We start from the raw sequence: 20284 nt of genomic DNA on the forward strand, positions 1-20284 counted from the left end.
CTAGTGTGTGTAGGGTAGTGTTAATGTGCAGGGATCGCTGGTTGGTGCGGGACTCGGTGTTTCCGTACTGTCTCTCTAACCTGAACTAAACAAAATGCTAACTCTCTGGCCCTAGATTACCTTGAAAGAATTAAATTCGAACAAAGGCAAGACTATTTCCAGTTGATAATCCATATGCAACAAACTTCAATATTATAAATGAAATTATTGTAAAGTCTGGTCTGATTTCCTGTAGAAGAGGACATTTGCCATCGTTGCTCTGCCTGCCTTTGGTTGACACAGCAATATAGTTGAAGTTTAACTATCTCCTGAGTTCCAGGCCTCTTGGGGATGGCCAATAAATGCTGGTCTTCCCCCCAAATGGACTCGTGAAATAAATACCAAGGGAGAGAGTAGAATAGTAAAGTTTCCTTGTCTTGAGTGCTTTGATGCACGGTGGATTTCTGAATATAAACCTGTTTTTTGAAACATGGCCAATTGTTGCAGGAGAAGGCCATTTGGCCCTTTGAGCCAGCACCACCGTTCAATATGATCACGGCTGATCATCTAAAATCAGTACCCCATTCCTGCTTTTTCTCCCATATCCCTTGATTGCTTTAGCCCTAAGAATTAAATCTAACTCTAACTCTCTCTTTTAAATTGATATCTTTCGCCAGATGGATACCCTGATGAATTTGGAAAACTCAATTTGAAGCTGAGTTACAGAGCAGACGTGGAACAAATCTGGATCACTGTGGTACAGGTCAGTCTGTTCTCCTCTGTTCATGATGCTTGTTTATTAAACCTGAAGAAATGGGGTCAAATGCATGTGATTCTGAAACAACCCATGGTAGCGTCTTGTGAATTAATTTGCTGAGGAACACGCGCTAACTTGCCTAACTCGGTTCCTTGTTATTTACAAAAAAAAGAGTTAGGAATAAGAATACTTTATTGTCACATGTGACTAGGCACAGTGAAATTCTTTGCTAGCATACACAATGTATACAAATAGCAGCCACCTACGCCGCTGATAATGTATAATGGTGACAACAGAATATACTGTTGCTGTACTGTTCAGGGTTTAATAAGAATCATTGCACTGTCCACGATGTATCACCATAATGCTTCCTCAATAAACTAACAAGGTCACCAACACAGCCAGACGTTGCCTACTTTTTATAGACCTGTACAGCATAGAAACAGACCCAAAAAGCTGGAGTAACTCAGCGGGACAGGCAGTATCCCTGAAGAGAAGGAATGGGTGACGTTTTTCGGGTTGAGACCCTTCTTCACACCCGAAACGTCACCCATTCCTTCTCTTCAGGGATACTGCCTGTCCCGCTGAGTTACTCCAGCTTTTTGTGTCCATCTTCGGTTGAAACCAGCATCTGCAGTTTCATCATGCACATAGAAACAGACCCTTTGGCCTAACTCGTCCATGCTGACCGATATGTTTATCTGGGCTATTCCCATGTTCCTGTGTTTTGCCCATATCCCTTTAAACCTCTTATCTCCATGTAGCTGTCCAAATGTGGCTTTAAACATTGTAATTGTACCCACCTCTGCAGCTTTCCCTTGTAGCTCATTCCATGTGCCCACTACCTTCGGTGTAGGAAACGTTGTCTCTCCGTTCCCATTTGTTCTTTTCCCCTCGCTTTGTCTTTGCCCTCTAGTTTTAGTCTCCCCTATCCTGGGGAGAATGAACTGCGACCATTCACCTTATCAGTGCCCCTCAAGATTTTGTGTACCTCTTGTAAGTTCACTCCTCAACCTCCTTCACTACAGAGAAAATAGACGTGGCCTCCATGCTAAATAATAATAATAATAATAATAATAAACTTTTTTACGGACTCGAGGTCCAAACAAGTGGCAACATTATATTAAAAAATGCATTGCATATTAAAAAAATATCATAAAGTACATATAAAATCTTAGTATATCACTTATAAAAGCATCATAAATTATATATTTTTTAAAACAAAAAAAAACACAATACGTTAAAAATCCAGATTAAAAGAATGATCAATGTCCTACAAAGAGACAACGATACCAGTGTCTCCACAACTGGGATTCGTAGCATGTAGTGCTAACCCTTATGTTTGACAAGGCCACTATAATTACATTTTTAGAGTCATTTATTTATCCTGCAAATGAATTTATACATGTGATATAGTTGTTGTGCAATACAAATCATACAGTCCTTCAAATGGAACAACATAAACAGTGCAAAAACCTTTCAGCTATGACCTACTTTAAAGGGAATATATCATGTGTGTATTTTTAGATATCATGGGCAGACATTGAACAAATTGTTAATTATTGTATCCCCTTTAACAGATTAAGGATTTGTATCTGCACTACAAGCCTACAGAGAAGGTTCAGGTGTATCTTAAGGGAACGTTAACATTACCAAAACCTGTGCATTTCAAGTCTTCTATGAAAGACGGTAACACAGTAAGTATTCTTTGACAACATTTCTAACTAATCATGAACCTGACACTGGAACAACTGCAATTATTAATTATTATTATTACTTATGTCAGCGTGGTTCCCCACCCAGCAATACTAAATTGACCCCGATTGCTTCACGGAATGGAGTTAATGGACAATGGATGTAGGGTTGATGAAGGGTGGAAATGGGACCTTTGGTTAAGAGGTTTGGACTGATGAAGTGTCAAAGGGTCCTTGACCAGGGAGTGGGGGATTGTGTGGAGGTGGGTCACGTGTCCAGCCCAGTGAGTGGGGCTTGTGAGGTGGCTATAGGGCTGATGGAGAGTGGGAACGGGGTCCCTGGTCCAGGGAATAGGATACCAGTGAACAATGTACATGGCTACTGGGGCTATGTGTGATGCTAATGGTGAGAGTCGTAGTCAGAGTTTTACAGCATGGAAGCGGGCCCATCGGCCCAGCTTGCCCACACCAACCAGCATGTCCCATGTACACTAGTTCCACTTGCCTGCATTGGCCCAAATCCCTCTAACCCTGTGCTATCCATGTACCCGTCTAATTGCTGCTTAAACATTGCAATAGCCCCTGTCTTAACTACCTCCTCTGGCAACTCGTTCCATACACCCACCACCCTTTGTGTGAGAAAGTTACCCCTCGTCTTCCCATAAAAAAAATTCCCTGTCACCTTAAACCAATGCTCTCTGGTCCTCTATTTCCCCTAATCTGGGCAAGAAACTCTGTGTGTCTACCTGATCTAAACTTCTCATGATGTTGTACATGAGATAGATACTGGGTCCCATGTCCTGGGAATGGTTCTGTGGATGAACTAAGAGCTGTGGGCTTCATTGTAACCATGCTGTTTGAGGGTAAGTTACCATCTCTACAAAAATCCGGACCTATTCTCCACTCGACCAATTTTGACACCAAATACATCCTTGCGGAATTTGCAACTTTCAGGAAAGTTTAACAGTCTGACTTTCTTCAAAAGCTGAGCACACAGTGTATCATGCAGATCAAAAGGATCAGGGGTTTAATTCCTCATTTAAGTTTGCTTTACTCATTGTGATCAGTGGAGGGTTGCCTTGTAGTGTACCATCATCTTTGCATTCGCCCCATGAGCAATCTGGGATTCGAGATCAGGATTTCACAGTGGGGATGATACCTGTTGGATGTGCAGAGTTGTTGCCTGACCCGCTGAGTTACTCCAGCTTTTTGCGTACCCTCTCCCCTGACTCTCAGTCTGAAGAAGGGTCTCGACCCGAAATGTCCCCTATTCTTTTCTTCCAGAAATGCTGCCTGTTCTGCAGAGTAACTCCAGCTTTTTGTGTCTCTTCGGTGTAAACCAGCATCTGAAGTTCCTTCCTACATGGGACAGTGCTTAGAAGACTAATCTGAATTGAATATGAATCGCCACCAAAAGAAAGAAATTGAACATTCATAATTTGAAGAATAATTGAATAATTCATCTCAATTAATTCAAAGCACTAATATTATTTCTGTAGATGTGAATGTGGCACAGCTGTGGTAGAGCTGCTGTCTCACAACACATGAGGCCTGGGTCAATCCTAACCTCTGGTGCTGTCTGTGTGGAGTTTGCACGTACTCTCTGTACTCTATGAGTTTTTTCCAGGTGCTCCGGTTACCTCCCACATCTCAAAGACGTGCGGGGTTTGTAGGTTAATTGGCCTCTGTAAATTGCCCCTCATGTGTAAGGACTGGATGAGAAAATGGCATAACATGGAACTCGTGTGAACAAGTGATCAATAGTTGGCATGGGCTGAAAGGCCTGTTTCCATGCTGTATTTTTTTTTTTTAACTCGATTTTGAGTGTACACACTATCAGGACACCATTTCAAAGATTAACATGACCTCTGGAATTGCTGGTTTCAAGACAAATATTGAAAAATGAGTAGGGAGTGGATTAGTTGCTTCACATGGCGATGAGATCAACTGTTTGTTCTGTTTCTGTGCTTAATGTCCCTTGCACTTTAGGTGGAGTAAAATATTAACGAGCGAAGAGATGATTAAGTTTGTACAGACAATTGTCTCGGGCAAGTGTATTTCTTTTGCCAAATGAGCGAACATAAATCCTCATTGTTCCATGGTTACGACTGTTAACTTACTATCCAGTGACTAGCGTGATCTTTTTTTACATGCATTTAATTTTTTTGAAAGAAGAAAATAACAGCACTGCGGCACAGGGACACAGCTGGTAGAGCTGCTACCTCATAGCACAAGAGACCCAGATTACATCTTGACCTCGGGTGCTGTCCGTGTGGAATCTGCACGTTCTCCCTGTGACACAGTGGGTTTCCCCCGTGCGCTCCGATTTCCTCCCACGTTCAAAAGACGTGCGGGTTTGTAGGTTAATTGACCTTAGTAAATTGCTCCTAGTGTGTCGCGAGTGGGTGAGAAAGTGGGATAACATAACTAGTGTGAATCGGTGGTCGGCGTGGACTTGGTGGGCCAAAGGAACTGTTTCCATGCTGTGTCTCTAAACTAAACCACAATTGCTTGCTTAGTTGTAGCAGATTTAATAACTTGTGCTCCCCGTGCAACACCGTGGGCCGAGAGGCCTGTTCTTGTGTTGTACTGTTTTATGTTCTAAATCTACCACAGTGCTGTGGGACTGGTGTCACTTAGATTGGTATTGGAATGGACGGCCTCATTCACCAAAGCGTTTGGTTATCTTGCTGGACTTCACAGCAATCCAATAGTTTCGCGATCACCTTTACCAATGCCAGGTTTTCAAATTCAACTTTATTGAATTACTTTCATCCCGCCCCAACCCCCCCCCCCCCCCACCCAACCCCTGTGTCCCACCTGAACTTGCATCTATTTCTCCCCTCCCCTCCTACCTACATTCGTTCCTCCAGCTTCACAATTTGCAACTTCAATCCTTTTGTCTCGCACTTTGTCTTTTCTTCATCCAGCCATTTGCCTATCGAATAATCTTCCTCACCAATGTTGACCTATTACTTGCCAGGCTTTGTCCTTTTCCCCCCCCCCCCTCTCTTCCAGCTTTCTTCACCCTCCCCACCCACAAACATTCCGAAGAAAGCCCCCGATCTGAACTGCCGCGCATCCATGTCCTGGGATGCTTTTTTTTTTTTTTGTTTCTAGAGATACAGCGCGGAAACTGGCCCTTCGGCCCACCAAGTCCACGCTGACCAGCGATCCCCGCATATTAACACTATCCCACACACGCTAGGGACAATTTTTACATTTACCAAGCCAATTAACCTACAAACCTGGACGTCTTTGGAGCAGGGGAGGAAACCGAAGATCTCGGAGAAAACCCACGCAGGTCACGGAGAGAACGTACAAACTCCGTACAGACAGCACCCATAGTCGGGATCGAACCCGGGTCTCCAGCGATCCATTAGCTGAAAGGTAGCATCTGTACAGAACGTAGTTGAGGCCAGTTCATTGGCTATATTTAAGAGGGAGTTAGATGGCTAAAGGGATCAGGGGGTATGGAGAGAAGGCAGGTATAGGATACTGAGTTGCATGATCAGCCATGATCATATTGAATGGCGGTGCAGGCTCGAAGGGCCGAATGGCCTACTCCTGCACCTATTTTCTACGTTTCTATGTACCACTGTGCCAACAAACTGCTGAGCTGCTCCAGCGCTCCGTTTCTTCCTCAGGATTCAAAGCCACTGAACCCTTATGCTATGTTGCCCTGTGTATCAAAGCACGATATCTGCACTGTGTGATGTACTTGGGGAAATGTCACGGCTTGTTGGTGAGAGATTAACTCGCTGCTTTGCCTCTGCTTTTTCAGGTTTTGATATTCATGGAAACCTTTGTGTTCAATATCAAACTGCCCATTCTTCAAACACACGGCCTGGTGATCAGAGTGGCCACTCAGCTGCCCCGTAAGAGGATCATTGGGGAATGTGCGATGTCGCTCAGAGAACTGAGCAATGTGGAGTCTGACCTCTGGCTGAGTATTAATCCACCGTCAAAGAACCCGGTGAGTTTACCTGTTTAATGGTTTGATTATAGAGGTGTGGCGCACAGAAACGGGGCCCTTCGGTTCACGGAGCCCACTAGCACACTAGCACTATCCTACACACACACACACACACACACACACACACACACACACACACACACACACACACACACACACACACACACACACACACACACACACACACACACACACACACACACACACACACACACACACACACACACACTAGGGACACTTTACAATTTTATTTCGCGGAAGCCAATTAACCTACAATGTCGTTGGAATGTGGGAGGAAATCGGAACACCCGGAGAAAACCTTTCTTCACAAGTCAACTTTATTGTAGGAGTCAACCCTCTGAGCCTTCTCTGCAACACCTCCAATGTAATTATATTCTTCCTTGAATAGGGAGATCGAAATGTTATCGAATTATCAAAACTTTTCCTATCCTGGTACCTGTTCAAAAAGTCTTTTAAAGGTTGAGTTTAAACCCACCTCTACTACTTTCTCTGGCCGCTCATCGCGTCTGCACACCACCCCTTGTGCTGAAAATCTTGCCCTTCTGATCCCCATAACATCTTTTATCTTCTCGCCATAAACCTATGCGCTCTAATTTTGGGCTCCTTTAACCTGGAAAATAGACTGTGACCATTCATCTTGTCTGTGACCCACATGCTTTTAGAAACCTCTATGGTCACTTGTTGGTCTCCTTCCCTCTAAAGAACAAAAAATCGACCCTTTCCAGTTAATCGAGTTACTCAAGTGCTGGCAACAGTGTTGTTAATCTTCCCTGGCTATGGGGAGAAGGCAGGAGAATGGGGTTGAGAGGGAAAGATAGATCAGCCGTGATTGAATGGCGGAGTAGATTTTAGTTTAGTTTAGAGAAACAATGCGGAAATATGCCCTTGGGCCCACCCAGTCCGCACCAACCAGCTATTCCCGCACATTAACACTATTCCTACACACTAGGGACAATTTACACATACACCAAACTAATTAACCTACATACCTGTACGTCTTTGAAGTGCGGGAGGAAACTGAAGATCTCGGAGAAAACCCAAGCAGGTCACGAGGAGAATGTACAAACTCCATACAGACAGCACCCGTAGTCAGGATCAAACCCGGGTCTCTGGCGCTGCAAGTGCTGTAAGGCAGCAACTCTACTGCTGCATCTAGCCCTTGATGGGCCAAATCACCTAATTCTGCTCCTTGAACTCATGCACCCTTGCCAGCTTAATCACATCCATCCTACAGCATCACAACCAGAAGTGCACATGTGGTTCCACATGCGATCTCACCAATAACTCTTACAGATACAACATGATGACCCAACTCTTCTACTCAAAGAAGCCAAATGTGCCTTATGCCTTCGTCACCATCCTGTATGTACTTGTACACCTAGGCCTCTTAGCTTATAGTGCTCCCCACGACTTTCACTGTGAATGTCCTGTCTTGCTTTAATTTGTCTCCCAAAATGTGTGGCTTTGCATCTCTTTGATCTCATCACTGTGCAGCTTCGCACTGTACACATGACATAGAAACATAGAAATTAGGTGCAGGAGTAGGCCATTCGGCCCTTCGAGCCTGCACCGCCATTCAATATGATCATGGCTGATCATCCAACTCAGTATCCCATACCTGCCTTCTCTCCATACCCCCTGATCCCCTTAGCCACAAGGGCCACATCTAACTCCCTCTTAAATATAGCCAATGAACTGGCCTCAACCACCCTCTGTGGCAGAGAGTTCCAGAGATTCACCACTCTCTGGGTGAAAAAAGTTCTTCTCATCTCGGTTTTAAAGGATTTTCCCCTTTATCCTTAAGCTGTGACCCCTTGTCCTGGACTTCCCTAACATCGGGAACAATCTTCCTGCATCTAGCCTGTCCAACCCCTTAAGAATTTTGTAAGTTTCTATAAGATCCCCTCTCAATCTTCTAAATTCTAGAGAGTATAAACCAAGTCTATCCAGTCTTTCTTCATAAGACAGTCCTGACATCCCAGGAATCAGTCTGGTGAACCGTCTCTGCACTCCCTCTATGGCAATAATGTCCTTTAAAAGGACAATAAAATAAACTCAAACTCATCAGAAAGATGATGCATCTGACAGTGGCCCATTCTCTCAGCTGCAATGAGAGATCAACCTAAATGATTGTCTTCATGTCTGGAGACTTGAACCCCCCACGCACTAAATAAGAAAAAACGTGCAGCCTACTACCAAACCATGTCTAACACCATCTAGTCTGAGCCAAGTTTGCATGTAGTTTTTTTTAAACTGGTTTTCATGCAAGTTATTTAATTGCCCCTTTCATGTTCATACAGCAGCGATGTTCCTGGCATCGAAGGAGGTGAATGGGAATTAGTACTTTGTCACGGTCTGTAAACTTGCAAAGCCAGTTAGCTGAGGAGACTGGGAACTAAAACTACTGTGGTTTTAAAAGATTTATTTTCAAACTGTCTTGTGTAAGCAGCTACTGATAGTAATTATTCAGAGTTAATCATTCTCTCCGTCTGATTTACTGAAGTGTTTGGAGTATTGTGTGCAGTTCTGGTAGTCCCATTCCAGGAAAGATGTGGAGGATTTGGAGAGGGTGCAGAGGAGGTTTGCCAGAATGTTGCCTGGATTTTAGAGTTTGAGCTACAGGGGGCAGTTGGATTGACTTGGATTGGTTTCTCTGGTACTCCGGAGGTTGAGGAGAAACCTGATAGAAGTATATAAAATGATGAGAGTCATAGATGGGGTGGACAGTTAGAACCTTTTCCCCCCAGGGTAAAAATGTCCAACACTAGAATGCACAACTATAAGATGAGAAATGTGCGAAGCAGTTATTTTTGCAAAGAGTAATGAGGGCCTGGAACGCTTTGCCAGGGGTGATGGTGGAGGCAGATGCAATAGTGGTGTTTAAGAGACTTTTAGATAGGCACATGGAAGTGCAGGGAATAGAGGAAGATGGATCATGTATAGGCAGATGAGAGGCAGTTTGACCAGGCATTCTGGCCAGCACAAACATTGTGGGCCGAAGGGCCTATTTCTGTGCTATACTGTTCTATGTTCTTGAACCTAAACCTAAATAATTTGAGCACCAGGGAAGTTAATTTATCCTAGTTAAGGTGGGACAAATGTAGGCAAATGGGACAAGCTCAGTAAGGCACTTGGTCAGCATGGAAGAGTTGGGTTGATGGGCCTGTCAGGTTCCATACCTCTCAGGTTCTGTTGGACTCTGTCTGCGCAGAGTTTGCATGTTCTCCCTGTGAACGTGTTCCGGTCTCCTCCCACATCCCAAAGACGTGCAGGTCTGCAGGTTAATTGGCCTCTGTAAAACTGCACCTCGTGTGTGTGTGTGTGTGTGTGTGGGGAGTGGATGAGAAAGTGGGATAACAGAATGGCTGATCGATGGCCGACGTGGACTGGGTGGCCCGTTTACACGGTGTATCTCTGAACTCTAAACTAAGTACTTCAATACATAAAATTGAAGTGGAAGCTTGTCCTTGGATTGACAAGATTGGCCAACATATTGTACGATGAAAAATGAGAACTGAATCGTAACCTTTTTCTTGTGTTCCATGTTATCGCCTGCTGGTGTATAAATTGTTTTCTTTTTCTGTATATCCTGGCAGGTCTCCCATGCTGTACTCCATGTGGGAACTTGTTTCCAAGCTGTCAGCAAACGGGTCCAGCTGCAAATACTGGAGGTGCAGAATCTGCCAAGTTCCTCGAGTCCTTTGACACAAAGTAGGTGTTTGTTTGCTCTCAGGAATACCGAAAATGGTGATAGTGGAGTAGTTTGAAGGTTTAATTCAGTTTGGAGATAAAAGGCGGTCACAGGCCCTTCAGCCCGCCGATTCCACACCGACCAACGATCCCCGTACACTAGCACGATCTTGCGTACAATTTAACATTTTACCAAGCGAATGTGCCTACAAACCTTTGGAGTGTGGGAGGAAACCAGAGCACCTGGGGGGGGGGGAACCCACGCGGGTCATGGGGAGAACGTACAAACTCCATACAGACAGCACCCATAGTCGGGATCGAAACCTGCGTCTCTGGCCTGTATCGCAACAACTCTGCCGCTACGCCACCCAAGATATACGGGTGGACAGGTGGTGGGATGGAATGTGGCATGGGCATAGAGAACATTTCAGACAAATTAGTGGGTGAGGCCACAGGGTGGGACCTATTAGCCTTGATGGTAAGCGCCTCGAGTGCAATGTTTCCCATCAAGTCAGTATGAAGAAGGATTAATGAATGTGAGTGGGTGGCAGGGATCTGGGAAGGTGACAAAGTTGCAAGGGATTAGGAGGATTGATTGCCAGCAAAACTTAAACATAGCAATACACTTGTGGAACGTGTATTCCACTTAAGTGACCTTTATTAGTCAAACTGCACAGAAGCAAGCCCTTCGGACCACTGTGCCCATGTTGACCATAACTATTTCCTATTTAGCAGCATCAAATCCATAGCCTCCTTCCTATGTGTAGAAAGGAACCGCAGATGCTAGTTTACACTGAAGATGGACACTAAGTGTTGGAATAACTTAGCGGGTCAGGCATCATCTCCGGTAATAAAGGATGGGTGACTTTTTGGGTCGGGATCCTTCAGTCAACTGTCTGACCCGCTGCATTACTCCAGCACTTTATGTCTATCTTCTGAGCCTCCTATGCCTTGGTGATTCAAGTGCCCATCCAAATGCTACATATTGAGCAGAGCTAGTTCGAATGCAACTTTTTGGAAATAGAATTGGGAGCAGTCATTCTGGCTCTCATGCCCGCTCCACTATTCAGTAAGACTCTGCTTTTTTTAAAAACGTTAACTTCCATGCTTAAGAAGGAACTGCAGATGCTGGAAAATCGAAGGTAGACAAAAATGCTGGAGAAACTCAGCGGGTGCAGCAGCATTTATGGAGCAAATGAAATGGGCAACGTTTCGGAAGAAGGATTTCGGCCCGAAGCATTGCCTATTTCCTTCGCTTCATAGATGCTGCTGCACCCGCTGAGTTTCTCCAGCATTTTTGTCTACCTTTAACTTCCTGCACTGATACCCATGTCATTTGATCGCTCTGTCTAAAAAAATACCTATCAGTGTCCGTCTATACTACGCTCAGCAACTGCGCCTTCACAGCTGTAGTGGGGTGGAGAATTCCAAATATCCACCCCCATTTAGGTGAAGACATTTCTTCTCCACTCTCCCGTGAAAGACCACCCCAACTGTTACCTGCCCCTACCCCAGCCACGATCTGCAGAATTTTTTATATTTAATGAGATGTCCTCATATTCCTGTACATTTGACTGAAAGATGCAGAAACATAGAAAATAGGTGCAGGAGGAGGACATTCGGCTCTTCGAGCCAGCACCGCCATTCATTGTGATCATGGCTGATCGTCCCCTATCAATAACCAGTGCCTGCCTTCTCCCCATATCCCTTGACTCCACCAGCCCCTAGAGCTCTATCTAACTCTCTCTTAACTCCATCCAGTGACTTGGCTTCCACTGCCCTCAGTGGCAGGGAATTCCATAAATTCATAACTCTCTGGGTGAAAAAGTTTTTTCTCACCTCAGTCTTAAATGACCTCCCCTTTATTCTTAGACTGTGGCCCCTGGTTCTGGACTCGCCCAACATTGGGAACATTTTTCCTGCATCTAGCTTGTCCAGTCCATTTATAATTTTATATGTTTCTATAAGTTCCCCCTCATCCTTCTAAACTACAGTGAATACAAGCCTAGTCTTTTCAACCTTTCCTCATATGACAGTCCCGCCATCCCAGGGATCAATCTCGTAAACCTACACTGCACTGCTCAATCACAAAGATGTTCTTCCTCAAATTAGGAGACCAAAACTGTACACAATACTCCAGATGTGGTCTCACCAGAGCCCTATACAAAGTGGATAACCTCACATTTATCTATATTATACTGCATCTGCCCACTCACTCAACCTGTCCAGATCACCCTGCAAACTCCTATCATCCTCTTCACAGTTTGTGTCATTTAGTCAGGTATTGTGGGTTTGTCATCCACTAACTTGCTAATGTTGCTCCTAATTCCCTCTTCTAAATCATTAATATATATGGTAAAACAGTTGCAAGGACGCCAACACCGAGCCTTGCGGCACTCCACTCGCCCTGCCCCATTCTGAAAAGGACCCCGTTCACCCTACTCTTTGCCGGTCTGCCAAGATATCCATAACACCCTACCTGCCCCCTTGCTCTTTTTGCCTTGCGGGACCTTATCAAAGGCTTTCTGAAAGTCTAGATACACTACATCCACTGACACCCCTTCATCCATTTTACGTTGCATCCTCAAAAAATTCCAGAAGGTTAGCCAAGCATGATTTCCCTTTCATAAATCCATGTTGACTTGGACTAATCCTTTTACTGCTATCCAAATGCCCCATTATTACCTCTTTAATAATTGACTCCATCATCTTTCCCACCACCGAAGTCAGGCTAACTGGTCTGTAATTCCCCGTTTTCTCTCTCGTTCCTTTCTTGAAAAGTGGGATAACATTAGCTACCCTCCAATCTACAGGAACTGATCCTGAATCTATTGAACATTGGAAAATGATCACCAATGCGTCCACTATTTCTAGAGCCACCTCCCTGAGGACCCTGGGATGCAACGATCAGGTCCAGGGGATTTATCATCCTTCAGTCCCATTTGCCTACCCATACTATTTCTTGCCTAATGAAAATTTATTTCTGTTCCTCTACCCCCTTAGATCCTCTGTCCTCCATTCCTTAGTGAAGAAGGACCCGCTACACCATTCAACTCTTTGCCATTTCCGTTGCCCATAATAATTTGCCATGACTCATGCTGAATTGTCTATCCTGTGTCTCATGGTGTAATACATGCATGGAAACAGCCCTTCAGCCCAGTTTACGCTAACCAACCTATCCCATCTACACCTGTTCCACCTGTCCGCATTTGACCCATATCCCTCTAAACCTATCCATATACCTGACTAAATGTTTCTTAAGCATTGTGATACTAACTGTCACAACTGCTCATTCCATGCTACCACCACCCTTGTGTTTTGTTTTTTTAAGAAGCCCTCAGTCTTCTAAGCTCTCCTGGAGTGGCAAATCTACCATTGCAGGAAGCAGTCTGGAGAACCTTTGCGGAATTCCCTCTGGTTTTAGTTTGGTTTATTGTCACAAGTACAAGCCGGCACAGATAAAGGATAAAGGGCACAACATTTAGTGCAGGACATACATTGGCGTCCAATTTAAAGATCAGGACTGCACTCTAGCTATGCAGCTGCCTGCCTTGGGCAGAGTGAGCAGATCTGCACATGATGGATTCCAGATGCAGTCATCCAAGGGCAGAGTGTCTCTACTGCAGGGAGATTTGAGTACAAGAGTATAGGTCAACATAATGTATGCCTTCCTAATATCTGAATGTTGACTTTCAACAAGCACATCATCTGTACACCACACCATTCAACCTCCCACCATTTCAAACATGTTCTACCTTTTCTATTATCTTTCCATCAAAGTGGATGACCTCTCATTTTCCACATTGTATTGTACTTGCCGTGGCCTCCTGCATTCATTTATTATCATCTGGTGAGAGAACCGTTTGTTTGCCTTTCTTGGGGAGAGTGACCAGACCTGTACATGATGGATTGCAGATGCAGTCATTATGCAGTCAGTGTTTATCATCATCATCAATAGATGCCTATTATCATCTCCAGGCCCCTCTGCATCCTCTTCACATCTAGGCCTCCTCCATTGTCAGTGAGGCTAAACACAAATTGGAGGATCAGCATCCCATATTTCGTTTGGGCAGCTTACAGTGGTGTGAGTTTGATTTCTCTAACTCAAGTAACCCCTGCATTTCCTCTCTCTCCATTCCTCCCCTACCCAAGTTGCACCAGCTTCTCGTTCTCGCCTAGCAAACAGCTAACAATGGCCTGATTCCTTTATCATCGTTACCTTTTTGCATCTTTCATTCATTTGTTCTATATCTCTACATCACCGTCTACATCTCTTGTTTCCCTTTCCCATGATTCTCAGTCTGAAGAAGGGTCTCGACCCAAAATGTCACCCATTCCTTCTCTCCAGATACCGCTTGGTATAGCCAGCAGCTGGAGTTCCTTCCTCCACATTACTGTCAGCTTGGTATCAGGAAACATAAGCAGTTGATCCCGTCTTTCTAATCACTTGAATAGATTGTTTACTGCAGTGACCCCAGCACATATCCCTACCACTCCCTTGATGTCACAGCCTTTCAAACCTATCCTAATACGTTTATTCAAAGTCTGCTTTTGGTGCATTTAATGATTCCTCAATCTGCATCAATATGTTACCGCCATGCAGTCCAATTTTGTTTAATGATTGCTTGTACAACACCATCAAAGGGCTTCTGAAAATCCAAATGCACCCGATATACTGGTTCCCCCTCATCTATTCATGTTCATATGTCATAGGAGCTGAATTAGGCCATTCGGCCCATCGAGTCTACTCCGCCATTCAATCATGGCTGATCTATCTTTCCCCCTCAGCCCCATTTTCCTGCCTTTTCCCCAGTACGGGTGTCAAAGTTTATGGGGAGAAGATAGAAGAATGGGGTTAGGAGGGAGAGATAGATCAGCCATGATTGAATGGTGAAGTAGATAAGATGGGCCGAATGGCCTAATTCTGCTCCTAACACTTATGACCTAAACCCCTGACACCCTGATACGGTGGCGCAGCGGTAGAATTGCTGCCTTACAGCGAATGCAGCGCCGGAGACCCGGGTTCGATCCTGACTAAGGGTGCTGTCTGGACGGAGTTTGTACATGTTCCCCGTAACCTTTGTGGATTTTCTCCGAGATCTTCGGTTTCCTCCCACACTCCAAAGATACACAGGTATGTAGGTTAATTGGCTTGGTAAATGTAAAAAACAAATGTACTGAGTGGGTATAGGATAGTGTTAATGTGCGGGGATCACTGGTCGGCGCGGACCCAGTGGGCCGAAAGGGCCTGTTTCCGCACTGTATCTCTAAATTAAACTAATCACAAATCTGTCAATCTCCGCCTTAAAAATATCCATTGACTAGGCCTCTGCAGCCTTCTTTTCTCTTAGTAACCAGTTCAAAATTCAAATGTTTGTTCAAACATGATATTTATTTCATAAAAGGCATGTTGACTCTGCCTAATCTTATTTTATTTTGTCTCTTTAATAATCTATTCCCTCATTTATTCTTGGCACCGTTGTCAGACAAACTAGAGTATATTGCCCTGTCTCCATTTCCTCATTAAATAGTGGGATTATATTTGACTGTATAGCATGTGCCTTGATCCTTGTAAGCATGTCTATACTTCCCGCAGAGCATTTTGTGATCCCAATAGGTTAGTGCCCGACAACAGGTACAGTGTAAATGCTTGAAGGCTTTTAGATTCACCGTGCAATTGTGTATGATTTAGCACATTTTTGATCAATGTGCAATGTATTTTCAGCAAACTGCTGCTGCAGTCATCTCACACAAGGTGTTTCTAGGAAGAAGGGGATAGCAAAAAGACCGGGCTAAATTTTAAGGGAAAGGCTGGCAATTCCATCCAACAATGTGGGACTCTTGAAGGGAAATGCTGGCACTGTTTGGAAAGCTGATGCTAACACTCCTGTGTTAAGCCCTGAACGTTTGGTATCGGTAAATTGGCACCGTTTTCCCAATTGTATTCTGACATTGAGCATCGTATGCTCCAGGAGTGGGGTGCGGTTCCCAAACATCAGCAGCATTTGATCGAATCTGGAGGAATATCTCTCTAAGTTGCCAGTAGGTTATTTGGAAAATAACTCCAACATAATTATTAGGGAGGCACAGTGACGCAAGAGTGAGTTGCTGCCTTAGAGTTCGATCCTGACTTTGGGTGCTTGTCTGTACGGAGTTTGTACGTGACCTGCGTGGGTTCTCTCCGGGAGCTCCGGTTTCCTCCCCCACTATAAAGATGTACAGGCGTGAATGCTAACTGGCTTGGTATAATTGTAAAATTGTCCCCAGTACGTGTGGGATAGTATTACTGTGCGGGGATCGCTGGTCGGCGCGGACCCGGTGGGCTGAAGGGCCTGTTTCTGTGCTGCATCTCTAAACTAAACTGAAAAATGGTTAACTAAGATGGAACTGATTTAAGTTGCTTGATTGTACCTTCTCAATTCTGGGAATTGATGTTGTCTTTGAGGTTCACCAGAATCACAGGTCAACAGTTTGTGGTTTTTATGCAATGCTAGATGCAGGAAGATTGTTCCCGATGTTGGGGAAGTCCAGAACTAGGGGTCACAGTTTAAGGATAAGACGGAAGTCTTTTAGGACCGAGATGAGAAAATCATTTTTCACACAGAGAGTGGTGAATCTGTGGAATTCTCTGCCACAGAAGATAGTTGAGGCCAGTTCATTGGCTATATTTAAGAGGGAGTTAGATGTGGCCCTTGTGGCTAATGGGATCAGGGGGTATGGAGAGAAAGCAGGGATGGGATACTGAGTTGGATGATCAGCCATGATCATATCGAATGGCGGTGCAGGCTCGAAGGAACGAATGGCCTACTCCTGCACTTATTTTCTATGTTTCTATGAAGTCCATGCAGTTCAGAGCCAGTGTTGGTGCAGGATTCTGTGTAGTATTGGAAAAGACAGCAGACGAGTTTGTATCTTTCTAAGTATGTGCTTCCCCCATGCAGCATTCTACGTGAAGATAATGATGGAGTCGAGGGACGGACTGTTTGACAAAAAGAAGACACGCCCTCTGAAATCTGTGAATGGCCAGGTGAAGTGGGGGGAAACATTTCTGTTCCATGTCGTTCAAAATGAGTTCGATCTCCATAGAGTCAGCTTCACCCTGAAACTCTACAGCAAGAGTTCAGTCAGAAGAAAACAACACTTGGGCCAGGTAAGTCAACACGGCTTCTATACGGCTGGGAATATCTAAGGTCGGGCTGCATCTGGAGTATTGTGTGCAGTTCTGGTTGCCCCCTTACAGGCAGGACGTTGAGGCTTTAGAGAGGGTACAGAAGAGATTTACTGGAATGCGGCCTGGATTAGAAGGTATTGCCTACCAGGAGAGATTGGACAGACTTGGATTGTTTGTTCTGGGGCATTGGAGGTTGAGGGGAGACCTGATAGACGTGTGTAGAATCATGAGAGGGACATAGATAAGGTAGACAGTCAGAACCTTTTCCCAGGCGGAATGTCAAAGACTAGAGGACACAGCTTTAAGGTCAGAAGGGTGAAAGTTAACAGAATGTGCAGAGCAAATCTTTTTACAGAGAGCATTGGGTGCCTGGGGCATTCTGCGGGCGGGGAGGGGGAGTGGTATTGGTCCTGCAAGCAGATATGGTGGTGTTTAAAAGGATTTTAGATGGGCGCATTGATATGAAAGGTATGGTGCGATTATGGATCTGGCAAGCAGAGGAAATTGGTTTAACTTGGCATCACCTTCGACACAGATGTTGTGGGCTGAAGAGCCTGTTCCCGTACAGTTCTACGTTCCAATGACAAAGAAGCTCAAATATAGTTATTTTAAGTTGGCCCTAAATTTTATCTTGGGTTGCCAAGATAATCGTGGGCAACTGAGGTGGCGCAGTGTTTCTAAACTTGCCTCACGCATCACCATTAAACATTCCACCTCTCGCCTTATAGCTAGCTATGTCCTCTAGTGTCGGACATTTCCACCCTGGGGGATAAAGATTGAAGGCCAGTTTTACAGTGTATGATACCTTGGACAAGTTGACCCATGACATGTCGCCCAATAAATGCAACTGGCCAAAGGCAGAAAATCTAAAACATTGACTTCAAAATGACACTTGGGTCTCTAAGAGTAGCCAGTTGCTGAAAAAATGGAGTTAACAAATGGCAAGTTTAGTTTATTGTCACGTGCTCAGAAGTACAGTGAGAAGCATTTGTTGCGTGCTAACCAGTCAGTGGAAAGACAATACATGATTACAATCGAGCCATTTACAGTGTATAGCCAGATGATAAGACAACAATCTGCCATCCTAAAACCAACCCATGGGTTTAAATAAAATCTAAATGGGGTGGCAAATCGGGAGAGTTACTGCCTTACAGCGCCAGAGACCCGGGTTCGATCCTGACTATGGTACTGTCTGTACGGAGTTTGTACGTTCTCCCCATATCCTGCGATGATTTTCTCCGATATCTTCGACTTCCTCCCACACTCCAAAGACGTACAGGTTTGTAAGTTAATTGGCTTGGTATAAACGTAACATTGTCCCTAGTGTGTAGGATGGTGTTAGTGTGGGGACGGCAGGTCGGCGCCAACTCAGTGGGTCGAAGGGCCTGTTTCCACGCTGTATCTCTATACTAAACCAAACTGAAACTAAATATCCGGTTTTGCTTTCCAAAGCCACAAACTTTGTAGGAGCTGAGACTTTGGGTGCTAGCTCTGTGGAAGAGCACAGTAACCTTTTGTTGTCTTTAATTGCAATCTTGCTGCTTGTTCATACTGTTGGTGCATATGCACATATCAAGTCAAGTTTTATTATGTAGCCCCAGCTTCTTTATACTCCCGTGATCTATTTCCTGCACGTGGACATACCAACCCTTCACCAGATGGGGGCTTGGGGAAGATGAAAGTTAAATTTATGACTGTGTTCTTTGCCTGGTGATTCCTGAATTGTGTTTGTTATGATTAGCTGACAAATTAACTCTGTCGATAAGCTTGAAAGGGTGGGGCAGCCATAATTGGCAAATCGCCCGATTCTAGTGGGATCAGTTTTGCTTCAAGTTGATTGTTTCCATTGTGCATTGCAATAATTACACCCTTTGTGAGGTCATCATTTAAATACTTTCATATTATATAACTTTCCCTCCAGTCATTTTTGCTTAACCACAAAGATATTCTTCATGAAGGTTTCAATTAAATGGGTGGGTAGCCCAGTCAAGTGGGTCATCAATTGCTGCGCTGAGTCCAAAATCCTCTCTCACAGAAAAGTGACCAATGTCAGCCATATCACATTCACTTGTACACGTTAGACTATTTGTGCTTGGGTTTCCAAAGTTGATTTTCCTCTCGGAAGTCAAATAAGTCTTTGTCGGCTGAGCTCTCTCGGATTACTACCCAAATAAGCCTGCAAGGGGTTGAAATACAGAATTGGTTCTGAATGCACCAAGTAATGTATTGCTAGGTTGATTGCTGAAGCCTCAATATCTGGAGGATCAGAGATTAAAAGGGGGGAGAAAAAGACTTGAACAAGACTTATTTTAGCGGGGGAGGGATGAGGGACAAGAAAGGGGATGTCATTTCGTTTTTTAGATTAGAGATACAGCGTGGAAATAGGCTCTTCGGCCCACTGAGTACACACCAACCAGCGATCCCCTTACATTAACACTATCCTACACACACTAGGGATAATTTACATTTCTACCAAGCCAATTAACCTACAGACCTGTATGTCTTTGAAGTGTGGGAGGAAACTGAAGTTTTTGGAGAAAACCCATGCAGGTCACAGGAAGAACGTACAAATTCCATACAGACAAACAGCCATAGTTACGATCGAACCAGGGTCTCTAGTGGCGTAAGGCGGTAACTCTACCGCTGCACCACTGTGCCGCCCTTTTATGTTACTCAGAGGTCAATTTTAACAACTAATCCAGTTTGATGAAGGGTCTCGACCCTGAAACGTCGCCCACTCCTTCTCTCCAGAGATGATGCCTGTCCCGCTGAGTTATTCCGGCATTTTGTGTCTATCTCCAGTTAACGACAGTGGATCAGACCTTTTGGGACATCGGGAAATGGCACACATAGGGGTTGGGATGGTCATAAATGAGGATGTTGGCTCAGGATGTGCAGGTGAAGGAATATTGCTAACACAGCCCTGCGGCATAGTCCCACCCCACCCCTGCACCTCCCTCTTTTTGCAAAGGGCTTTCTTCCAAGCTTTAACTGAG

At 44.5% G+C, this 20284-nt stretch overlaps 1 protein-coding gene across 3 annotated transcripts in view; it reads left to right on the forward strand.

Annotated features, from left to right (window-relative positions):
- LOC129699991 (tandem C2 domains nuclear protein) overlaps positions 1-20284 on the forward strand; it is an 83319-nt gene that overhangs the window by 53753 nt on the left and 9282 nt on the right. For all 3 annotated transcript variants that reach the window (XM_055640114.1, XM_055640115.1, XM_055640116.1), the window contains 5 exons: positions 657-742; positions 2317-2433; positions 6215-6406; positions 10024-10138; positions 17059-17267. In XM_055640114.1, coding sequence (XP_055496089.1) covers positions 657-742; positions 2317-2433; positions 6215-6406; positions 10024-10138; positions 17059-17267 — 719 coding nt within the window. The remainder of the gene's footprint in view (positions 1-656; positions 743-2316; positions 2434-6214; positions 6407-10023; positions 10139-17058; positions 17268-20284) is intronic.

The sequence above is a fragment of the Leucoraja erinacea genome, chromosome 9 (genome assembly GCF_028641065.1).
Source record: "Leucoraja erinacea ecotype New England chromosome 9, Leri_hhj_1, whole genome shotgun sequence".
NCBI classification, from domain to species: Eukaryota; Metazoa; Chordata; class Chondrichthyes; order Rajiformes; family Rajidae; genus Leucoraja; species Leucoraja erinaceus.